Source organism: Chaetodon auriga, chromosome 14 (assembly GCF_051107435.1).
Source record: "Chaetodon auriga isolate fChaAug3 chromosome 14, fChaAug3.hap1, whole genome shotgun sequence".
NCBI classification, from domain to species: Eukaryota; Metazoa; Chordata; class Actinopteri; order Chaetodontiformes; family Chaetodontidae; genus Chaetodon; species Chaetodon auriga.
Genome location: NC_135087.1, coordinates 13,198,109 through 13,221,679, shown reverse-complemented (window position 1 = coordinate 13,221,679; position 23,571 = coordinate 13,198,109). Strand labels below are relative to the sequence as shown.

At 44.3% G+C, this 23,571-nt stretch overlaps 2 protein-coding genes across 2 annotated transcripts in view; one reads left to right on the top strand and one right to left on the bottom strand.

Moving 5' to 3' along the window:
• The window catches only part of LOC143331364 (inositol-tetrakisphosphate 1-kinase-like), a 28,748-nt gene extending 11,528 nt beyond the window's left edge, over positions 1-17,220 (top strand). Inside the window, exons 4-11 of the mRNA XM_076748150.1 lie at positions 1,865-1,990; positions 4,964-5,081; positions 11,619-11,717; positions 11,972-12,012; positions 12,185-12,350; positions 13,581-13,648; positions 13,740-13,902; positions 14,472-17,220. Of these exons, the coding sequence (XP_076604265.1) occupies positions 1,865-1,990; positions 4,964-5,081; positions 11,619-11,717; positions 11,972-12,012; positions 12,185-12,350; positions 13,581-13,648; positions 13,740-13,902; positions 14,472-14,782 (1,092 nt within the window). The 3' untranslated portion in view covers positions 14,783-17,220. The remainder of the gene's footprint in view (positions 1-1,864; positions 1,991-4,963; positions 5,082-11,618; positions 11,718-11,971; positions 12,013-12,184; positions 12,351-13,580; positions 13,649-13,739; positions 13,903-14,471) is intronic.
• Positions 17,221-17,548: 328 nt separating this feature from the next.
• On the bottom strand, positions 17,549-23,542 carry plk4 (polo-like kinase 4 (Drosophila)). Its single transcript, XM_076748149.1, has 15 exons — positions 23,322-23,542; positions 22,294-22,389; positions 21,866-21,961; positions 21,600-21,714; positions 20,497-21,475; positions 20,325-20,416; positions 19,694-20,037; positions 19,499-19,603; positions 19,256-19,358; positions 19,015-19,164; positions 18,681-18,909; positions 18,491-18,593; positions 18,253-18,390; positions 18,053-18,159; positions 17,549-17,956 (listed from the first exon to the last, which is right to left on the bottom strand). The coding sequence occupies exons 1-15, from the start codon at positions 23,349-23,351 to the stop codon at positions 17,851-17,853; spliced, it is 2,793 nt and encodes a 930-aa protein (XP_076604264.1). The 5' UTR covers positions 23,352-23,542; the 3' UTR covers positions 17,549-17,850.
• Between the last annotated feature and the right edge of the window lie 29 nt (positions 23,543-23,571).

The window sequence follows — 23,571 nt, the reverse complement described above, 5'->3', positions numbered from 1 at the left end:
CTGCAACCAATTGGAAAAACAAGCAGTCACGACTCCAAGCACCCTTGCGTCCCCTAACATCAAAAGTTGTCTCTCGCACACAACCCTAACTCGACTCCCTTTGTCGCAACAAACTGGATGCATTCAGCTGGAATAGAGGCCTTTTGTGAATTGGACTTAGCATATTCATCCACAGATGACTCCCTCCTCTAGCTTTTGTCATGCTGCTACATTTGTGCATGTGTGTGGTATCTTTGTGAGAACCAATTTGAGTTTTGAACCTTGGGAATGAGGACATTTTTTGAAAGGGAGGACATTTTAGCCAGTCCTCACTTTCAGACGCACCCTCAAAGAACTGTTCAAGGTCAAGATCAAGGTTATGGCGAATATGGTTTAGGTTCGGGTAGGAGTTAGGGGTAGACATTTGGCTGTGATGGTTAAGGTTATGGTAAGGGGCTAGGGAATGCGTTATATCCATGAGTGCCCTCACAAGGATAGAAGTGTGTGCGTGCGCGTGCGCGCGCTGACACACAGAAGTCTTATCACACTTGGAGAGCAGCTTTGACTACTTGTGAACTACTTGGCCAGTGCAGTTGGTCTTTCAGCTGCAGTAAACTTCAAACGAATGCTAATTTGGCATTTTCTCAGTCTGTTGAATATTTCCAGCGAGACAGGAGGTCTGGCCAGAGGGAAAGAGTTTGTAACTCAGTAAAGTAGGTGATGCCAGAAATAAATCCTGATGGTGTAATTGAAAACAAATATAACTCTGTTTGTACCAAAGTTGCGGCTATAAATAAAAGAGGGAGTAGATGATTTAGAATCAGCCCTGATGCTGTTTTATAACCGAAAACATGTATGTTTGTTTCCTAGAGCAGAACTGTGAGGTGGTTTGGAGAGATTACTCTTTTCTGTTGAGAGTACATATGAGGAGGGCAATGGCAGATTGGTTATACCCCAAAATGAGTGGTCCTTTTCTTAAAAATGCTCTCCCATCCATCATGTTGAAAAAGCAATCCATGACATGGAAAAATTTACTTCATTAACAATTAATAATTTGGTATAATGCATAATGCTACATTTTTGGGGTTTTCTGCAACTTACTGTATGTATTGTACATTTTTTTTCTATGCTTGTTGACGTTCTCTAACCCGTAGAGACGCTTGTTGCTTTGTATAACAAGGCCATTGTAGTCAGGGTTTTAGGTTGATACACAAGGTGATTTTTGTATGTCCCAGACTTCATCATCAGCACTGCCTCCTATCTAAGCTGTGTGGTCAGTACAAAGGTGCAAGTACAAGTCTATAAGAAACAGGTTTATACATACGATAAACTTCCCTCTTGCCTTTTTTTCTCAGCCAGCCAGTAAGATAATTTTGGTGTTACAAAAGATTGGGTAAAATGGAAACAGTTTCACGTAAGACCTGAATTCATTCGCTTCACTTCCTGACAGACTGCGTAGGTCTTTAGGGGCAGCAAAGGAGATTGTGGGGAAAATTTGACATTTTTTGACTTGAGGCCTGAACAAACTAGTATAGTATATATATGTTGGCTTTCCTGTTGCAGTACATAGTTGAACACTGACATAGTTTTGAATGAATCCAACAAATCCCTTTATTGTGTTTAATCTGTTATTTATTGATTATTCATTTTCAACCTTTACACCTTTTATTACAGTGATGTATCACTGTAGTTTTACAAATGCGCAAAACAGCACAAGATGATGCTTTGCGCTTAGGAGACAGTTTGTTGCTGTGAAATTAAGAAAGCATAGCTTTTCATGGATGATTGTTGAGGTAAACCATTTCTAAATGTGATAAATGAATACCTCAGTGTTGCCCTTTTAGCAACATAACCCTTGACCCCATGGTTGTCTTTCTCTCCTTAGCTGGACCTCAGCCAGCCTCTGGAGGAGCAGGGTCCACTGGATGTCATCATCCACAAACTGACTGACCTCATCCTGGAGGCTGACCAGAATGATTCACAGGCTGTGCTGCTGGTGCAAAGAGTACAGGTATGCATCTTTGTCTGCTCTCATTTGAATACAAGTGGAGAGGTCTGGAAAAGTGGGGCAAATTAAATGAATCATTTTCGCTTGTTGAAAACCTCTAAAACATATATCATTCTTGACCTTGGAAACGGTATGTGTAACAAAATAATCTCAGCTCAAAGGTCCACTTAATAAGTTTTTATGAGCTTTCCACTGCATGTCCCATCTTTCAGCAGGCATGACATGGAACATTGGCTGTGCTCTTCAGACACAGTTTCAAAGCTCTGCATAGTCTTGTCTGCAGCACAACAGTACTGCCTCAGGCAATAAGCATTTCTGGAAGACAGAAGTTTATGTTTACACTGAAATGTCCCAGTTGAAGGAATCAAACAGACATGCTAAAGGTCCTTAACCATGGCTCTAGAAACCTAAAGGACATCAGAAGCTATATTTGAGCATGGGTGACTCATAAACCCCAAGCGCTGTCAATGAAAGTACTTAGAGTTTTTCTCATTCCTCCTGAAGTGAGAATAATCTCACATGGACAGCAGGTCACAGCTCCAAATGTGGCACTGTGAACACACTTCAGACAACTCTAACACAGAAAACTGCGTGTGTGTATTTGTTAATCTGGTAGAACTATACATGGTGTGAAATTTAGCTTATTTTATTTTCCACCAGCGCCTTCTCTCTCTGAGTAATTCATACACACACACACACACACACACACACACACACACACACACAGAGGAGCTCTTATCATGATTGTCGGGCATTTCTGTCAACATGTTCCTGATTGCTCATTTAGAAAGGACAAACAGGATGTCAGTGTGGAGCAATCACCTACACAGCAGACTGGTTAAGGTTAACTGTTAAATTATCATCTGCACACTTTTATGATCCTGGAGGCTAGTTTGAAACAATTGCACACACCGTGTGATGTGACCAAAAAAAAAAAAAGTACTCTGGATGAACATATGCAAAATATAAATCCTCATCTTATACAGATGGCAAAAATGATGATCATGTGCAATTATGTAACAGTGGAATCCTCCAAGATGCATAACACACATCTCTAGTTTGTGTCTTCAGTGTGTTTCAGTATCATATGTTGTAGCTTTCCAAAGCAATGAAAACTGAAAACAAATGGCACTCATTTGAGGGAAGACAGGGAGTGTATGCACCGGTGGTCACTGGTTTAGCTCTGTGTCCATCCACAAGCAGCATCGTAACGTCTGAACAGTGAAATGCTGTGTGGCCTGTGCATGTCCAGCAGCAGCAGCAGCAGCAGCCAGGTTTTGTCTCGGGCACGTCACAGGTTTATTTTGACCCCTACACCCAGAGCTTCACTTAACACAAGCACACACACACAGACACACGAAGACAAAAAAGTACTGATATAATTATTTGCTGCAAAATTTTGATAGTCAGTTTCATCCTTTTAGTCATTTATCACTCCAAAATGGCAAAAACATTTTCTGTTTCCAGCTTCTCGAGTATGTGCTTTTGCAGCTGTGAAATCTCTATTAGACCTCCTTTTTTCACAGTCACATCCTTTTAGCTCTTTTTAGGGGGTTCTCAACATCCTATGTACAGTCATGTGTTTCGCAGAGTGGTGAACCTCGCCTCATCCGTATTTAACTTTATTTGTTGAACGTGCTGCCGTGTACGTGTGGTTTGCTCTGTGATGGACAGCTTATGTTACATTATGTATGTGATGAAACACACCCATCTGGTGTAAATACAAAAAATAATTTTACACTTCAGGTTTGATGCCTGTGGCGTCACAAACATGGCTTACAGCGAGTAGCACAGGTTAGATCCTCTGCTGACCATATTTTCATAGACTTTTAATAGTTTGGAAACAGATCTGCCCGGAAATGTGAGCAGAAAATGCGCAGTCCTAACACCCACTCATTTACACCCACACTGACATATGTCTGGCTCTTTTCCTCTCTAACACCTGCTGGCCAGTGCTTATCTCCCTCACCTCCTCCTCTTGTCTGTGTTTGAATGCATTTTTTCTTCTGAGACACAGACATCAGCAAGTGACGGTCCTTATCAGCGGAGTATTCCTCTAAACTCCCAGAAGATTAATTTGGATTTATTCTTTGGCGGCAGCATGTTAGACTTACATAACCGCTCAACTGGATTTGATCAGCATTGCCCCGGCAGATTCTACAGATGGGTCCTCCATGTCAAAGCAGAGGCATTTGTTTAAATGCCACGTGCGTCAGTATGTGTATATAATCAGTTTACAAATGGCCATGTTGTTCCGCTGTACGTGTGTGCTTGATGTCCGACATTGCTGCATGTTTCATTTCATGCAAACATGTATGACAGTGGAGCTGTGGTGTTCTAAAGGGCCGTGATGTGAGCAGGCAGGCTGTTTGTGTAATGTAGAGGCCAGCCAACTCCACCTGACAGTGTTGGTGAGTCAGTAAAAATTGCTTGGAAGGAAGGGTTGGCAGAGAAATCCACAGAGCAGAGATGGAAATGTGGAGAACATGGAGAGCTGCAAAGTGGAGAGGAGGTGGTGTGGGGACAGAGCCAGAGGAGAGACGACAAGAGGAGAGAAGGGAAGGGGCGTGCAGTTATGTAAAATAGCGAACCTCATGCTGACCTAACAGCCGGCCGTGCAGGGATGTAGTGATGTAACCTACACAGACCCGCTGGCATACATCTCATGCTCTCTCTAGCATACCTCACACTGTACATGTGTGAGGTATGTTGACCCTTCAACTCACTGTTTGTATTTGGAGTTTGCCTGCTCCAATATGTTTGTTTAACATTTCTAGTCTGTACCGATGTATCTGAGTGTGTGTGACCACCTGTCATAGCAGGTGGTCACACGCGGGGTGTTACCTCAGTATTAAACCTTACCAGTCACCAAAATCTGAGGAGATGCTGCTTTATTTCTGCTCCAATTATTTTCTTTAAAAATGAACAAATAAGTGAATAAAAGTTCTCAAAATGTTTTTGCCTGCTGTGTTTCAGGACTACATTGATGCCCACCCTGAGACTATCGTCCTGGACCCCCTCCCAGCCATCCGGACTCTGTTGGACCGCTGCAAGTCCTACCAGCTCATTCACAGGATAGAGAGCTGTATGCAAGGTGAGGTGTTTCACATAATTTGCTGATGAGGGGAAGTACTTGCTGTACTTTCACAGAGAGGTAATGTTTGGTGAAGTTGGACTCAGAAATTCAAACTGTTGACCAATGACCTGTGCTGACTTTTGAGGAAACAGAGAAATAGAAGTCTAAAATTGAGGAAGCTATAATATTAGCTGTGTGACACCACCCAATTTTACATACTGCTCCGCAAAATAGATTGTGCATTGTGTGCAGTCAGCTGTGAGACAAAAGTGGATGGTACAGATAAATTCCACTGAAGATTAACTGTTTTAATGTCCCCAATAAGACAGCAAGCTTTCAGCAGCACTTATTTTGGAAGACATGCTAATTTACACTCAGTTGCCAGCTTATTAGTTACACCTATCTGAAACTAATGCAGTCCAGTAAAGCTGTCCTACAATGAAGCGTCCCTTTATTCTGTTCAGTTTTTGCTGAAGCTGTAATGGTTGAATTATACTGCATAATATAGAGTTTCTGATATTTTGTCTACCCCATTTATATTAATGAGAGTAGGCTAAGTATTAAAAACAGCACTCAGTGTGATGCAGTAGAGTAGAACAGCTGTGCAAACTGCAGCCTCCAAAACGTCCTTAACCATGAATCAATCTCTAAAACGCCAAAATACACGGACTCCTTTTAGTTTTAGCGAGTAGCAGCTGATAAACTGGCAACTGAGTGTATTTTGCAGTGTGATCAGACTTTTGCTCTGTGCACAGATCAGTGCAACGGCATGTCATGGGTTAAATTCAGTAAACACATTGGTGCCTCTGTTCCTCTTCCAGTCGTCAATATTATATAAAAGCAGATGTTGTCGGAGATAATAAAGGGACCGTTGATTCCATGGACACTGCCTTTGTGTGCAGTACTTTGTGGGCCGAGCTGTGATGACTGCAGGTTGTCTGTCTTTCCTCTTCACTCCTAGAGGGGACACATGGACAACATATGACGGCACTGTCGCCCCTCGCTTGAATTATGTTACACGATGCTTCCGAACAGATGTTTAATTTTTTGCCGGTAGAGCTCTATGCTGATATCATAATTTGTCTCCTTCCTTTCACGCGACAAAAGCACCTCTCCATTTCCTCCTGCCTGAACCCAGCGTGAACTTGGCTCTTCGTGTTTCTTGCCGAAGGACCAGGACTCGCCTTCGAGTCGGTGCAGCAACACCTTCCTCTGTCGTTGAGCCCATAAAGGAATCAGCAGGCACTGTCTTTTGACTGGAGGCAGAGAAATGCAATGACGACAGGAGCACATTCCCTACCCACACACACTGTAAACACACCTGTGACTCATCCACATTTCCTTTACCCCCGTACATGGCAGGGAACGTAAACCTTTTAAGTATTACTTCAACAGGCGTCCATGACTCTGTGAGGGACTGCAGTGTGGTGTCAAAGCAGCAGATCAGAGGCGTTTCAGCATGTCGGCAGTGTCATGAGTTTCTTAAAATAGAACGGCAAGAAGACGTCTTTTTATCCAAACAGACATGATGGCTGTTACGTAAGAATGAGTATAAGCTGCATCACTCTCTTACTGTGTGTATTTGGTTTGAAGAGGAAGATTGCTCACTGGCTGCATTTATGGGAAGCTTTTGTTTTTTTTCACCACCCTGCTTCCATTAATGCAAGTGGTGCTCTCTGCTCGCACTTAGGCCTGCATACCAAACCTCCCTGACGATTGTGGCTGGTTTAGACACAAGCGTGGAGTGTAAGCCATTATAATCCTACACCACACCTCTGTGATTGTAGGAAAAAAAAATAAAGACATGTGACCAAGGTTAAATGTACTCTCTTTCAGAAAAAAAGAAGAGTGACTGAGAGAACTGGGTGAAGGTTGGAGTAAAATAGAGGATAGTGTGAGAGTGTGGAAAGTGTACCTTGCTTTCTTAGGCACGGCCACTTCCTCCTCCTTATCAGCAGAGACCATGGAGTCCTGGAGCAGCTGCCAAGGCAACCCAGTGCTAAAAGGCCATAGAGAGGCTGCCATGCTTCAGTCTGTATGACTCAGAATAGTACTCAATAGGAGGAAGCACTTGAGGTGCGCTTGTGCTTTCTCTGGAAAACCTCATTTTATCTTTTGAGTGGTCGCTCAATGTTAAATGGCCCCAGTCACAGTACATTTAACTGTTCTGCTCTGAATTGTTTAAATCCATATAAACGTAAGCACAAGAAGTAGCTCATCTTAATGTTGTGTTTGATAGAAAATAGCCAGACAAGAGCCACGCGAGCGCTAATGGATCAGTGTCACTGGTTCATAGTTGTAAGTCTCAGAACTTTGGCACTGCTCTGTTGTCCAGCTTGGTTTTGTGTTTCCTATGTGAGCCAGAGCAAGGTAACTGTTTATGTTACTCAGTGGAATCCGCTGCTTTCTGTGTGCGCTTTAGTTTTGATATCTCGTACTGTTTTTATAGACAGAAGCCGTCGTCAGGTCAACTCTCAAAAGCCTCTCTCAGTGTTCTAAGCTTATTCCTCTCAAGCTCACGATAACAGAATTCCCCCTGAACACAAGCGGATTCCTCAGGATCAAACTGAAACCTTCCTCGGTTTATTCGTATTTTAATCCGACTGCCTTGAGGTCCCTGTGGTAATATTAATCCACGCCTCTGCAAGGACCAACAGAACAAGCGTCCTGTTTATGCAAGTGATCAATATTTAATCATAGTTGCGGCATGAGAAAGACACATTAAGACCTAAACCCTCATCCAAGTCCGGTGAGCCAAGTGGGCAGGCAGATTGCTCCAGCTTAACTATGAGATTTCTTGCCTATCAGGTCTATAATGTGCTGTCCCAATCATTCATCAAAGGACTATAGGATATACCTTTTGCGAGAAAACAGTCAGAGTTTTCTCTTCAAAATAAATGACTCTTGATAGTAATTAGAGCGTAAGCCTCTTAGAGTCGATATTGAGAATGGCATTACTCTCAGGATGTAACCGTGTGTGGAGTTCAATTTAAAATATTGAAAATCCTGCTGCTTTGCCTCGGGGGCGGAGGGGGGGAGATAAAGAGAGAGCAGTGAGAGGATGCTGGGGTTTCTAGGAAACAAGCTCTAAATAGCAACAGGAGAGTTCAGCCTCGTACCTAAACAGCACCACATTATATGAAGCTCATTGTTAATAGGTTTATTTCTTCTCTGTTCAATCTCAGGCCCACCAGTCATTGACTACAAGTTTATTTATTTGCATGCATGAAGATGATGTATCTGAATGGACAGGAGGAAACGCAGCGGATGTCCAGATGAGATAAAGGAAGCGAAACAAAGAAAGCAGTGTAACTGGATAATGACACTTAAAAAGCGTCTCATCGCGGAGTCCCATAAACGTGGACCTCGGCTCCGCCGGGTCTGCTGCGAGCATACAGTGTTTAGACAGAGCCAGAGATTGATCCTCCCCACCCTCCCCTCCACCCCCTCATCCCTAAAGCGTCGACCAGAGCCAAGCATGCACGCTATTACAAACTTGGCCACACTCTCTTATCCACCATTCCCTGGTCTCTTTATTATAAATCCTTGACTTGGAGCTTGAAATGTTTTTCGTTTGACAAGGTTTAAGTCCTTTGATGGTTTTTTGTTTGACAAAATTTAACGCCATCAGTCTTTGAGAACACAGTGATGCAATGGGGTTATTTTCCCTACCAGACTGTTTTCTGAAAGACATTATGCTGCTATTCCTGTCCTGGTAAAATAACAGCAGTATGACGAGCGTGGCTGCAGCCCGGCCACAGATGACTGATGGGTAACCCCTCAGGCTTCCCGCTCCCAAAAGTGACTGGTTACAGAGCCAACGCTGGAATAGATCCAGCTGCACAGGGAAAGGTTATCGAGCAAAGAACAAGAATCTGCTGTGAGAGAGAGAATAGGAGTATTCTGTGTTTGTCATGTAACAGCAAAACATCGAGGCCTTTGAGCCATGCTTGATTTGTTTTGGCCTTGATGCAGATTTATTCCTTCTTTAAGTTATAAGTGTTTCTATTAGGAAATTAGTTTTGTACATCGTGGTCAAAGCACATGTTCAGCTGCAGTTCTTAACCCAGAGGGCACATCAACAAGGCGGATGCTGGATGGATTATTTCAGGTTATTATGTCTTAGTTCTTATCTCCGTAGCTGTGGTCGTCATTTCTGTCAGATGAGGTGACGTTGGACTCACCAAAGGCATTGATGAGATATTTAAAAAAAGTCAGGCGATCAGACAAACAAGCCACGGTTTAGCCGGGTTATCCAAACCGCTTTTTCTAGAGGCCAAACCAAGAGAGATTGTACCTGATGTCAGTAATAATTCACAGGTATGACAGGTCAAAGTTGGACCTGGATATTGATCTGTAAACACTGATGTATGTACAGAATTTAAGAATAGAAAGAATACATATGCACATGTAGAACAAAGCAAGGTGCAAATTGCAATATATGGTAACATGAATTAAACTGTAGGCTGCCACTTACTGTTCTGTAAAGGTGTTTTTTTTTTTCCAAACCTGTCTGATGGCCTGACTGCTCGGTCTTTGTTCTGCTGGAATGTCGCCACATTCCCCAACCTCAGCGATTCACGAGACGAGCACAGTGCAGGGCTGTAACAATGCTACAACTAGTGTCATTATCAATTGACTTGCCAGCTATTTTCTTGATTAGTTATTTTGTCTATAAGATGGTGAAAGATGCTCATTATGATTTCCCAGAACCCAGAGTCACGTCCTCAGAGTGCTTATTTTGTCTGGCCAGCCGTCCAAAACTCAAAGACAACCAAAAACAAAAGAATAGCCAAAAGATATTCAGTTTAGTATCATAGAAAAAGTAAATAGTCTCATATTTTGCTTAAACATTACTTTAACTATGAGTCCATTATCGAAATAGCTGCCAATGAGATTTCTGTCAATTAATCAACTCCAGTACAATATTATTATGACCAATCGGAACGATAATGTCTCCCTCCTCACTACGCCATCGTGCAGCACCATTACAGTAACAGGATCCTTAACACTGTATTACTGTATGTGCTGATTTATCACCTCCCACAGCAGCAGCTGTCACTGGTTTTCCTGGAACCTGCTCGACAGCTTAATGTCACTTAAAAAGTTTCTTTGATAACTTTCAGGCTTTGAAAAAAACTGTTCATTGTGGGGGTTTTCCAAAACTAACTGTGTGTATCTGGCTGCTGTGGGAGCTGTAGATGTCTGTGGGGCCCGGTGTGCACCCAGAGTTCAGCGCTCAGCACTGGAGTAAATGTAGGCAAATGAGATTCTCCTGACCTCAGCACTGGCGGGAGCAGGGAGCCCTGCCACTGCTGAGGCCCACAGCACACAAAGGCCGGTGTGTTTCTATTGTGTTTTTGTCATTAGCAATTTGCCAGCTCTTGGTTTGGCCCCCTCACTGATTTCCTGTGGTGATATTTCTAACCAGCTGCCTTATCACCCCCACATTACCGACTGCAGAGGGGAAATTACAGAAAGCAGAACATTAATATAGACCCGTCCTGAGCCGTTATACGGTGAAATATCTGCAGGATGTTTGTTATTTTTTCCAGTCTTATCGGAACTGACCGAGCTGCCGCTACAGGATGTGATGTAAAAATATGATGTTAACAAACGTGGTGTGATGTAAGAACATGGTGGAGATGGGTGAGACAGAGGCTGACTGTTTGTTCCGACCCCAGTTATGTTTAACAAAGGTATGGTCGAGTTTATATTGTATAAAAGTGCATGTTATGTTTGCTAATGAGCTACTTATCACGCCTGTCAGTCAGATGATGTGTCTGATGACTCTGTAATCTCCTCAGCTGGTTTGACTTGTCTATATTTCCTCATGAGATTGTGTGCCTTCCTGTATTTCAGCATTTTCCTGTGTGTGCGTGTGTGTGTTGTTTGGGAGGAGCAGAAGGGCCTGGCAGCTTTCTGCTTTATTTATTTGGACAGAAGTCATTTGTCCCCCTGGGCCTCAGATGGCCTCTGCTGTGTTTGTTGTCTAAACCTGCCACAAGGATGAAATCTAAATATATAAATACGTGGCCAAATCTACTTAGATAAGGTGTGTCTACATATGTGAGAGACTCGTCTGCATCCCATGTCTGAACAGGTCTTGAGCATTTTGTGCTCACGCTACAGTAGACTGTGCTGCTGCCCTTCATGTTTTTCCTAAGTAGGCTGTGGACGTTAACAGAAAGAATAGCTCGGAGTGCTGCTATTTCAGGAAAAAACAAGGAACATAAATCACTATCCAGTAGAGCAGTTCACCAGGGAGCAGAGACTGACAATAAGACTCTTTTAAATGTTACGCCAAAACAAGATTTAGTTTAAAACCCAGCATGACTATAGCGAATCAGAAATTGTACCTTATTGTACATGGATCGTAGTACAGATTGTGCTCTTCCCTCCTTTCCTCTCCACAAATGTAGCTGGTAGCACATCATGTGAATCCATGAAAATGTGTTTCAAACTGAAACTTTTCACGACCTTTTAAGAGTATTTTCTCTCCAAATCTTAACTCCACCAATTCCCTCCATGCTCTTTTACATCTCTTTTCATTAGATGAGAGGATTTGCTCTCCTCCGTTCATGGTCCTTAATACGGACTGCAGCCCAGATGTGCTGGAGCAGATCAAGAGGCAAGGACTCACATTCCCCTTCAGTAAGTATTTTAATTCTCTGTCCTCCTCCACATATTTAAGACTTAAATCTGTACCCCACATACATTATTTAGACCTCAATGCACCGTTGAAATGAGAGACAGGTAGTGAAGACACACCCGAATTTCAAATGTCAGAAAAGATCCTAGTGTGAGAGGTTTTGTTCCCTGCTGAAATGTCATCACTTCTTTTCAGCATTGTACTAAGATTATCTTGCTAAATTCTCTGTTTGTTCTGGCCTTTGTTTCTCCTTCAGTTTGCAAAACACGGGTGGCTCATGGAACCAACTCCCACGAGGTAAGAGGGCACAGGGCTCAAGGGTCACTCACACCCTCCACAGTTTACTTTGAACACTTGATTGCTCCACACTCGCTGCATTGAACTAAGCCTATTGAACTAGACTCAGGTCTCTGATTGGTGAATACTAAGTTTTGGTGTGTCGCTCGGCTGTATGTCCTCCTGTCACCAGATGGCCATTATCTTCAGTGAAGAGGACCTGAATGACGTGAAGCCTCCCTGTGTGATCCAGAGCTTCATCAACCACAATGCAGTGCTCTACAAGGTGTTTGTGGTGGGAGACTCCTACACTGTGGTGGAAAGACCTTCACTGAAGAACTTCCCTGCTGGACCTGCAGGTAAGGAAACAGACAGAGAGCGAGACAGGTGGGCAAGTCCAAGGGCTGCCAACAGTCACTCTGGCCAGATTATACAAGTTGCACAGCTTCTCCAAATTAGCCAATAAAAGAGCTCATAAAGTGGCTTTACAGTCCCTGTGATTGGACCTATTCACCCTTTTAAGGGATGCAGCAGAGTGCAATTGAGTTTTACCCTGTTGATACACGCTGTTGAAAATCAACATGACGAGCGGTGTTTTTCTCCATAAACGCGTCAGAGGCCTTCCCTGCGACGCAGCCTTGAATCCAGGGCTGTCCCCTGACGCAAGTGACTCCAGTATTTGCATGCAATATAGTGGAAGCCCTCATGCAAACCAGGTCTCACCATCAGTGCGGCAGCCTGCTTTGTGTAACAGAGAGAACTGTTGCTTTCAGCCTGGAATGCTGAGCGGTGCAGCAGGAAAGCACGGCCCCTGTCAAACACATAAAGCAACATACCACAACGTTACATCTGCACGTCATTTAGATGGCCGTGCTCTGCAGCCTGGCGCTGTCCATTGTGGTTTGTGTCCAGTAAGTTGCGGGGATAGGCTGGATGAAAGGGTGAGGTATGAGAATAGAGAGAGGTAGGGGTTAGTGTTTGGAAAGAACTTAAAAATAACAGTGTGAGAGATGGCCTGTCCCGTCCAGCCTTCCCTCTCACGCTGCTGTCAAGTTAAACTGCTGTTTGCTCATCCAGTCTGGATGAACAAGCCCCTCTGCGCGACCCTTCGTTACCACGACCTTCTACAAGCCGAGGGACATATTTATTTGGACGGTGATGGAATTCACTCTTTCCCTCCTCTCCTCCAACACTCCAACACTCTCCAATGTTAATCACCGTAATGATAACAAAGAGAAAAGAGGCGGTAAATTTAGCAGTTCATCCACGTCACATTTATCACTGCTTCCGCTGGAGGAAAACAACTTCCATGCTGTCTTGTTCTTACGTGAACGCTCATCACCACATGGTTAAGACTGAGAGGGTTAAACGTTAAAAGACTTCAGGCTGGGGTGGTTTTGATTTGGCTCTGTGTTTCTTTGCTCCAGGTGCTGAAACTATCAAATAAAGACATTAATTTTATAAAGCTCCAGTTGCTTCTTGTGTAAGCAGTTGAGCATTGCTGCCACCTAGTGCCCGAGATGAGGAATGTCCACAGATGACTGCACTGGGAAAGTCAACCTCACTTTTTTCCTCTGTTTCCTTCTCAGACAGGAAAGCAATTTTCTTCAACAGCCACAATGTTTCCAAACCCGAGTCATCCTCAGACTTGACCACGGTACGTGCAGAACGTCACCCGCCGCTGTCCCATGTGATGCATGTGTGAGTGTTTGTTGCTGATGCTCTTGAATGTCTTATGTTCATGTCAGAGAGAGAACGTAGAGGGAGTGTCTCAGCCACCTAATGATGATGTCATCAGAGAGTTGTCCAGGTCATTGCGGCAGGCGCTGGGCGTGTCCCTGTTTGGCATCGACGTCATCATCAACAACCAAACGGGCCAACATGCCGTCATTGACGTCAATGCATTCCCTGGTAGGTGCTCCCATCCACAGCGGTGGGCTACTTTTTGCTCGGTCATCGTGTTTGTTTAATCTGCACGTTAAGCAGGACGGGGAGCTTCACCGGCCTCTCTCCATGGTGACCTGGTTCTCAGGTGTCACTCTCTCTGTGGTGTAAAAGAGGAGCGCAGTGATGTCATTGTTTTGTGGAACCTGTCCTGTTCAAGGCCTCTCCCGTGTCACCTGAGCTCTGTGTTTGAGAGCAAAACATGCACCAGGTCTCAGTCAGCGTGTTGACGTGGCAGGAGACTAATGTTTCTGCTTATTCAACTTTTTATTTTCCAAAATGAAAACGCCGTCAATGAGTCAATTTATCCTGTGACCTGTTAAAGGGACTCTGGCCCTCAGGTTGGAAAATTAAAGTACCACTTTGGGCAAATTTTTAATAAAATTGCCACTCTGATGTAAGTGACTGTAAATATACGGTACACAAAAGGCCGCTGACAGCAGAGTGTGTAAACAGGGACGCAGCTGAAATCGTTGTAGCGTCCCCTGGAAACGTGGAATATGATGAATGAGCTGAACGTCTCCCTGCGTTCTCAGGTTATGAGGGCGTCCCCGAGTTTTTCAATGACCTCCTGAACCACATCACCAGCGTGCTCCAGAGCCACAACCCAGACTTCGCCCCCGCCAGCGAGCAGCCCAAGGTGAGCTCCACGGTACCGAACGCCGCCCAGCCGGCCCCCGGCTGCTGCAGCATGCTGGGAAAAGAGGCCGGCGGCAGCCCCTGGATCGTAGAGGGCGACGGAGGGCTGAAGGGCCCACGTCAGAGACTGGGTTGCAACTCGCCCATGTCCCCTAACTTCCAGCAGCACTGTGTCTCCACAATAGCTACCAAGGCTTCCTCCCAGTGACTGATCCCCAGCCCCAACTCCGTTTGACCCCTGAACAAAAAACGGATGACAATGGTGACAATAATAATGAATAATAATCATAATAATTATGATGTTAATGATGATAATATATCTAATCAAAAAAACAAGCCTTTTCCTATATAGTTATTGAAAATGACGATGATTGGGTGTAAGCTTTTTTCTCTCTGCCTTTTTGTATTTTTCGTTTTGTCTAATGAGACTTAACAGTACTGTAATGTGAACTTTTGGGAACTTTTGCCTAATAGCTGATTTTATTTTTCTCTCTCGTGTGAGTTCTCTATCATGAAAGTGTAACGGGAATGGCCGAGTCAGGACTGGAGGAAGATGTGCCGCTAGATGTGCAATGTATGATTTGTTGTTTCTCACACAGACACACACACACACACAGGTACGGTTACATTGTGCCAGTGACGTGTGTTTGTATTCTGGTCAATACCACTGACTCCTCTGCACAAAGTGAGGGGGAGAAAAGGTGGCTGGACATTTGAACACTACTCCACAGATCCCGGGCTGCTATGTGACTGTGGCCAACTGACGGCAGAGGACAGAGCTCGTCTGAACGTGAATGACAAAGATCGTTTGTTGTAGGTTTCGTTAGTTTGAACACAAAGGTGAGCCGTTTACTTTTCCGAGTGCCATCAAATTTCCGTCAAGAGTAGGAAGGAGGCCGGCAGACAAAAAAAAAAAAACATCTTCAGAAAGAAGGAAGTAAATCTCCATGAACATGTGACCAAGTTTTTTTTTTTTTTTTTTTTCCAATGAGTGCTGTTGCACCGATGTTTCTAGGTGTTTGAGTGTTAAATGTTCGTCAGATGCCGGATGTTAGGTGTTCAACAAGCAGGCCGCGTCGTTGTTTGATCGCTCCAGTGCAGGAAGACGAGGATCACATTCCTTTCTGTGTTTGTGAATGTTTCCAGAGAATTCCATCATTTTTTTTTTTCCCCAGAATTCCAGGAGGGTTGTGTGAGATTTTCTCTCATCATTTTATGTAGTCTCCTCAAACAGACTCTCCACATGTCTTCAGTGTGTGCATCTGTAATGTGAGCAAACTGCTCTCCTGAGGCCGACCTGACCCATCAGCAGACTTCAGGCTGCTGTATAGCTCGTCACTTTTCCAGCCAATTGTCCATCAGAAAATCAATTATCCCACTGAAACGATGGTAAAATGAGTGTTTGAATACCCGTGGCTGCGTATGAATTACTTTAGTACCATCAAATGACAACACATCTTGATGACTGAGGTTCAACTTCAACACCTCCTGTGATTTAATTTCACTCGAACAGCATTTCTCACCAAACTCAGTGAAAGAAACTCTCAGTCCAGTCGATTCATTTGCTTCAAGCTTAAATTCTCTGTCTTCTGTTCCAGCTGCTGTATTTGTGTCACATGTTGAAATCATTTGGAGGGGAAGTGGGGGAGACGGTCCAGCTCTTGTTCCCAGTGTTCACTGTGAGATTTTTTTACTCCAATTTTGTTAATATCTTTGTCCTGATATCTACTAAGAGCAACTTTATTTTATTGAGATTTTATGGGGGAAAATGTTTTATATAAATGAAACGAGAGCACAGGATGTTTTTGAACAAACAGTGGATATTTACTAGAGGTATAGTAAAATGCTGGGTCTGGTTGTACAGGTGGTGTCAAAGGGACAAATGAGCTTGTGGTTGATACTGTTGTCTCCCTCTAGCATCTAGTGGGAAGGAGTGCCAGCCTGCAGCACATACCGATTATTGCATTCCTCTGAGCCTGCTTCTCTTGTCCCAGAGAGCTCACCCTCGCTGTTTCATTTCCTCCATCAGTATCTGAGGGAACTGACTGTCCTCTCGCTCCCCCTGTGATCGTAAATAATAGTGTCAGCGCAGCCATCTCACCAGCATCTCTCTGGGACAAAAGAATACCAATTACATTCTGAATATTTCACGAGGCGCATCAAATTTGGGAGAATATTTCCACAACACGGTTAGCATCATGTTTAATCTCCTACAGTTTGAGCATCGTGAAGCTACAGTAAGCTACAGCAGGTTCAGGGGAATCTCTCACATTCTTTTTCCCCTTGATTCCTCATCCAGAAATCGGGGCAAAGTTGAGGGTGTGTCCCTGTTTAGACTGATATCTGTGTACACCACTATATTGCGTGTCCTATGTTGTGCTCCTTATCGTGCTTCTAAATGGGAAATAAATGGTTACTCCTACACTTGGTCATTTCTGCAACCCAGACAGTGTCATCATGCTCCCAGCTTCCACCTGAATGTTTACCTTGTGTGTCTTGTACAGTACGTGTATATATGCCTCGGCTTACATCCGTACAGTATGTTGTTTTGTATCAGTTCTGTAATTGGGAGGAATCCACAATTTTGTGACCTTTTTTTAATTAAATGGCCAAAACAACTGGGCGAAATAAACATGCAAAACCTTACCTGCCTGCTTTTAATTCAGCTTTTTTTTTTCTAAGTGCTCATAAATGCTGTCTTGTCTTGATTTATGTAGATTATCTTTGAATATAGTAACCTACCTTTAATTATGCTCAATCCATTTAGTTAATCTCTTGTGGTCATTAGCACACAACTGACTTACACTATAATGAGTTTCAGTGATATTCTGCAGGTGCAGCAGCTTCCTTGATGTGTTGATGAATTCTGTATTCATGAAACCATTAGGTAGCTCTAAATACTTTAATTTCTTTCTACAAAAATTCTTTCATGAATATATATCAAGTGCAAAGAGAAGACTGCAAAACAGCTGTGCAGCGTTTCTCCACGCAGCCTCCAGATGTTTATTGCCTCAGCATGTATGAACGGCACATTTCATAGAATTGGAGATTCAGTAAAAAAAGACAGACACGAACATTTTCGCCAACTGAGAATCTATACAAAACGGTCACTTATTAAAATATATATTTTCATAATCTGTACATGTAAAACAAAAAAAAACACAACACATAAAGATATATGTACAAGAATCCCAGACAAAAGACGGCATGAAGGTTGTTAATGCTGCTTCCTGTTCCCACCAGGCCCTCTCTGCTCTTTTTTTTAAACACAATGTGTCAATGAAGGTGATGTGTTGTTGGGTTGGCCAACAGTCCCAGGATAGTGGAGAGACAGTGCAGCTTCTCCTTGACGTGCTCTGGCAACTTCTCGTTCTCCTTATACCTGTGAAGACGACACATCAGTGAGAGCAGCTGCAGCCGCCTCGTCTACAGCTCAGCAAACCTGTGAAAAAGCTGCTAAACAGAGCACATTTCGTACCTTGTAATCCTCCCTTCTGGAGACGTGTAGGTGATGCAGGAAACTCCTGCCTGAACCACCAGCTGAGAGCCATCGTTAAACTGCACCCACACCTCTCCGCTCGTCAGCTACCGGCACAAAAAACAGATTCAATCTTCTCATTGCAAAGACGTCTGCTGTGCTGATTATAGAGCATTGAGGTGAATTTATTTATCAGTTACCTGGGACGCCCATCCAACGTTTGGCACAAATATGGACTTAACCACTTTCCCTGTGCTTTGTACCCGGTCCTGTCGCACTGGGGAGCTTTTCTTTCCCAGGCTGGCTGTTGTGAAATCAGACCCATCGTAGGAGATCATCTGAGATTAACAATTTAAAAAAAAAAGTAATTATAGTCGAGCTGTTAAAGCACTCAAGCCATCTTGTACATATTGATGTGTAAAGCTGTGAGATACTCACTGAAGGAGTGATTTGTGGAGGTTGAGGAGGCGATGCTGTATCTGGAGGCACCGGGTGGGAGGGCAGGGACGACGAGCACAGGGAGTCTGGGTTGACAGGTCTCCTAAGAGGGGTGATGGACACAGAACTGACATAAGACAAGGACAAGAATAAAACCAGGACCAGAGGAATATCAGCGCATTTCTTATACCTGCCAATAGTTATGGGGAAAAAAGGCACGTTCTTGGTGCTGCGCTGCTCCTCTGCTGTGATGGCGGCCTCCAGGGACAGACACATGCTGTGGCCCTCGTCGGACAGCTCCACATACAGCCTGCTCTCTGGACTCAGGCCGCTCAGCCCCACCTCCCCCTTCACCGTGTACGACTTCCCACTCTTCTCCACCACTCGCACCAGCTCTGACGTCTTGTGGGTTTTTGCTCCTGCACAACCCGAGTGTGAATGACGGATTACATATTGACGGAGGACAGAAAAGCGGTCAGTGCAGCTTCTCCCTCAGTGGGATCACGTCTCACCATCTGACTCACCATCATAAAAGCAAGCTTCCACGTCTGCGTTGGGAGAGTTCTCCATCAGCATGACCTTTGCGTGCTTGGTGTAGAGGGTCACTTTTGGAGTCTTGGATTTCACGAGCTGCACAAATTTGGAAGCGTATTGGTACTTCTTCCAGTATTTTTCTGTGACAGAAATTGTATTAATTAACATACAATTTCTAATCTCATATACTGTAAGATGAAGTTACTAGTTGTGATGCAGCAATCACAATACCTGGAAGGTCCTCATAGCTACAGATCAGAATGTCTTCTGGAGGAGCGGGTGGATGGTCCACCACAGGAAACCCCTTTCCACCATTCGGCTGGTATATTGTCACCTACAGGAGGTGAGAATAATAAGCTTTGTATTATATTGTGCCATCAGCCTTATGTCATATTGCACTGTTATACTACCCCCTACCAGTCACACATGGAAAAGGTAGGACAGATACTTCAGAGTAGAACAGAGTGAGCTCACCATTGAACCATCACAGGAAATCCGAAGGACTTCTTTGACCCTTTCTTGACCACCGTGACATTTTAATAACTCCATGCACACTTCACCTGTGTCCAGGATGCTCACCTGCACGAAATACAAGAAAAAGAAATTAGACGAGAACATTTCGACAGTGAATACCAACAAATCATCAAAAAAAAAAGGGCAATATCTTACAACAGCATTTTTGTTCTTCTGTCTGATAGGTTTCAGTCTGGACGCGCACAAGGGAGGGACAATGTCTCTGAGACTTTTCTTCTCTTTGTCCACACTGGGCTTGGCTGCAGGGAGCTTCAGCTGTCTGCCGTGAGGTTGGAACTCTGCTCCAGGTATATTTTCCCTGTACGAGTCAGAGTTGGAGGGAAGGTTGTGGTGCACGTAGTGCTGGTTGTGGTGAGGGTTCACACCTCTGTCCGTGGGCTTGTCTGTCCAGGAATTATGAACCTGTAATGGTCCTCTGCTGCTGTGGAAGCTGCCGCTGCTGCTGTGAGTGCTGCTGTCTGTGGGCCTGTGCCCAGAGGCTGAGAAAGAAAAGGAAATATTTGTAAAGATTTGCTTAAGCTGGATGGTTTTAGTTGTGTTTAGAGAGTTTAAAGATCATTTTTAAACCCCTTAATTCATATTCAGTCTCACAAGGGTCACTGAAGCTCATAGTAACCTCTATATCAAGGGAAAATCCACTAATAACAAAGGATAATTCCATTGAACTCACTAAAAGATGCCTCAGATCATTAGCTGAAGCTGAAGTGACAATGCTGAAATCTGTCATACACACAGATCATCATAAAGTAGAAAACAACTATTTTACCCTCATTGTTGAGCCAATTAGTAACTCCCTCCAGGTCTTGAAATTGCAGATTTGGAGGATGTGCAGTCTGTGTGGATAACGAAAAGCCAGAACTGGAAAAGAAAGCGCAATCTGTTAGTCTCATTAAGTTTGTAAAAATGAACACAAGATCATGAAAAGAGAGACTTCTTACTTTGCTGACTGTTTGACAGGGGGAGAGGGGAGCCTTCCCCGCTCTGACGATGGGTGCTGAGTGGAGGAGAAGACTGGTCTTCCTAAGCCAGTCAGAGTCTCTTCTGAGTGGCATCTGCCCAGCTCGGCGTGACTCGGCCCCTGGCCTGATGCAGAGGAGCCGGAGCGATCTGAAGAGTGAGCCCTCCTCAGGTAGCGGGAATGAGGGTGCCCATTTTCTCCAGCATGAAACCCCCTGCTCCTGCCCTCTCTGTGAAATCTGTCTGCCGGATGCTGCTGCTGCTGCCACTGGTCTCCGTCATCAAAACAGGCGTTGCTAGGTTGGTGTGGAAGACTGGGAATGGGCACCATTCGATTAGGCAAGGCAGAGCCAATCATGTGCCTGGCTCTCCTCTGGAGGCGGCTGCTGCAGCTGGCTGAGGTGGAGGAGGTGCAGGCAGTGGATATGGTGGCGATGCCGCTGTCTATGGATCCCTCATCCCCCAGCCCCAGCTCCTTGGTCCTGACCAGCAGGCTCTGGGTCATAAACGGGTGGTCCAACACGGCGGAGAGGCTGGGCCGCTGGGCAGGGTCCTTTTGCAGCAGCTGATGGATCAGGTCCTGAGCCTCTCGAGAAACATTGGTAGGCATCTCATATTCCCCAAGCACAACTTTAGACAGGGTGTGCTTGACTGTGTCAGTGTCAAACGGAGGGCGACCCATCAGGAAGGCGTAGAACATGCACCCCAGTGACCAGACATCTGATTCAAGACCATGAGCGCTGCGAGTGGCCACCTCCGGGGAGATGTAGTTGGGTGTCCCACACATGGTGAAGTGCTTTTCATTCGGGAGTTTGAGCTGAGCAGCCAGGCCAAAGTCCGCTATCTTAATGTTCATGTTGCTGGTCAGCAAAAGGTTTGACAAGGTCAGATCTCGATGCAAGATGCCGTGGGTGTGTAAATACAGCATTCCTTTCACAATTTGATGCATGAAATGCCTTGCTGTGGAACAAAACAACAGTTTTTTTTTTTAAAAGACAGGCAGCTCGCTAATCTGAACCTCACTGCACCATTTACTGTGACATAATTCATATTTAATACTGAGGGTAGAATAGTTCTGCCTGACCTTCATCCTCAGAGAAAGGCACCTTCCTCTCTTTAAGGTACCGACTCATCTCTCCATTGTGGCACATCTCCAACACCAAGTACACATAGTTGCTGTCCTCAAAGTAGTTGTACAGCTTAAAAAAAGACACAATATATAACAGTATTTATTATCAGGTCAAAGTAAGAAGATACAAAAACATGAGTGCAGCTAAATCTAGAATACATCTAACTAAAGCATACTTTATGCAACGTCACATGAAATAAGCTAAGTCCAGCCAACGGTACCTCAAGTATCGAAGGATGTTTCAAGCGACACTGGATCTCCACCTCATTTGTCACACGCGGGACCATGCCGGCTTTTTGCATTGCCTTTTTGTCAATCTGCAGATGGGAACAAAAGAGATAATTATACACCTGCCACTCATTGCATTATCATGTAATGTGGTACAGCGCTGCAGCACGGTGGCTGGGTCGGTCAATCTGTCGCCCACAAAGACAGTGAACCGCTCAGAGCTCATTTGTGGGGAGTCGGGGGACCACAAGAAGCCCCCAGGAGGCTGCTAAGGTCTAATAATCCAACAGTTCCAGTTTACACTTCAACTGTCAGTTGCTGGCAACAGCTTGGGTGTTGGTGAAGTGTCTACATTACAGGTAAAGCGTGCAATAATTATGTCCTATCACTAAGACGTTAACGGTGGGTGACAGATTCTTACCGTTTTGATAGCAACCTCCAGACCAGTCTTCACTGATTTTGCTCGGTAAACACATGCAAAGGAGCCTTTGCCCATGAGGGTGAGGACTTTAAAATCCTGCATGAGGAGGAAAATAAACATTGAGTATTACAAATGAGAAACTGCATTTGCAGAGAAATACTCTGATCAGATTATAAAACAGTTCTATTTTGATCCCATGACGGAGAGGATCTTGAAAAAGCTTGATAACCTCGATCCTGTGCTCCTGAGCGGAAGACAAACTCTTCTCCTCATCTCTGCTGCCTTGGCCGTCAGCAGAGAAGTTTTGGAAGAAATAGTGAATAACTTGATCAAACATCGCCCCTCGAGCCTGCTGCGACATGCTGGGTGGACGGTGAGACGGACAATCCAGCATCTAACGACCTCACATAGGATAAATCCTCCCACAACAAACGTTAACTGTCAAACAAGCCAGGAACACCTGACGCTGTCATATGGCCAACCAAAACCTTTAATTATCCCGGCTCTCTTCCCGCTAATGAGGACCACTTGCAGCCGTCGCCAAGCAGCATGTTGAGCCACCAAACCGACGCAGAGACGACAAACAACTGTTCGTCCCGGGGGAGACCGGGTAAGGTTACACACCCACGTACCGAGGCTGCATCATAATGCTAATAACACTGACAATACGGGCACTAACAACTACCAACAACATTAATAGTAATACTAATAATAAGCAAGTTGAATTCAAACACAGCTACTTTCGGGACAAATGAAACAACACGAAACAAAAAAATAGCTAATGCTAATGTTTTGGACAATTAAATGGCTTTAACTTCGTGCTATGTTAGCAGACAGTTAAACGTTAGCTACGTTTAGACTACATCTATCAAACTGAATGATTTTTAAAAACACTTTCAATGTCATTGTTTAGCGACAGCTAAACAGCTAAACATTGACACAACAATGACTTCGTGAACGTCAACCTTATCTTGAAGTGACCAGCCTGGTTTGAAGTTAGCTTGTGTTAGCCGAACAAAAGACCTCACCTCAATTCTATCGCCGATCGAAACGCTCATCTTGTCTGGTTTTCGCCTCGTAGATTCATGCGGGAGTGTACGAATATTTCTCGGTCGGCTGAGTGCATCGATAGTAGGTTACAGGAGATGTCCGTAGGTAAATAAATGTTGTTCTTGTGTTCCCCTCCAAAACGTTGTCATTTCTTCCATTTTGAAAATATCCGCCCGTTACTCCCGTGCTACGTCACACGAACGTCACATGATAACAAACAGGGCATAC

Excerpts from the sequence above, each read along its gene's own strand:
- plk4 (XM_076748149.1), bottom strand. The coding sequence starts at position 23,351 with ATGAGCGTTTCGATCGGCGATAGAATTGAG. Across the intron at positions 21,476-21,599 it reads GCCTTTCTCTGAGGATGAAG|CAAGGCATTTCATGCATCAA; the intron begins GTCAGGCAGAAC and ends TTTGTTCCACAG. Across the intron at positions 18,391-18,490 it reads CTCCACAAATCACTCCTTCA|ATGATCTCCTACGATGGGTC; the intron begins GTGAGTATCTCA and ends TGTTAATCTCAG.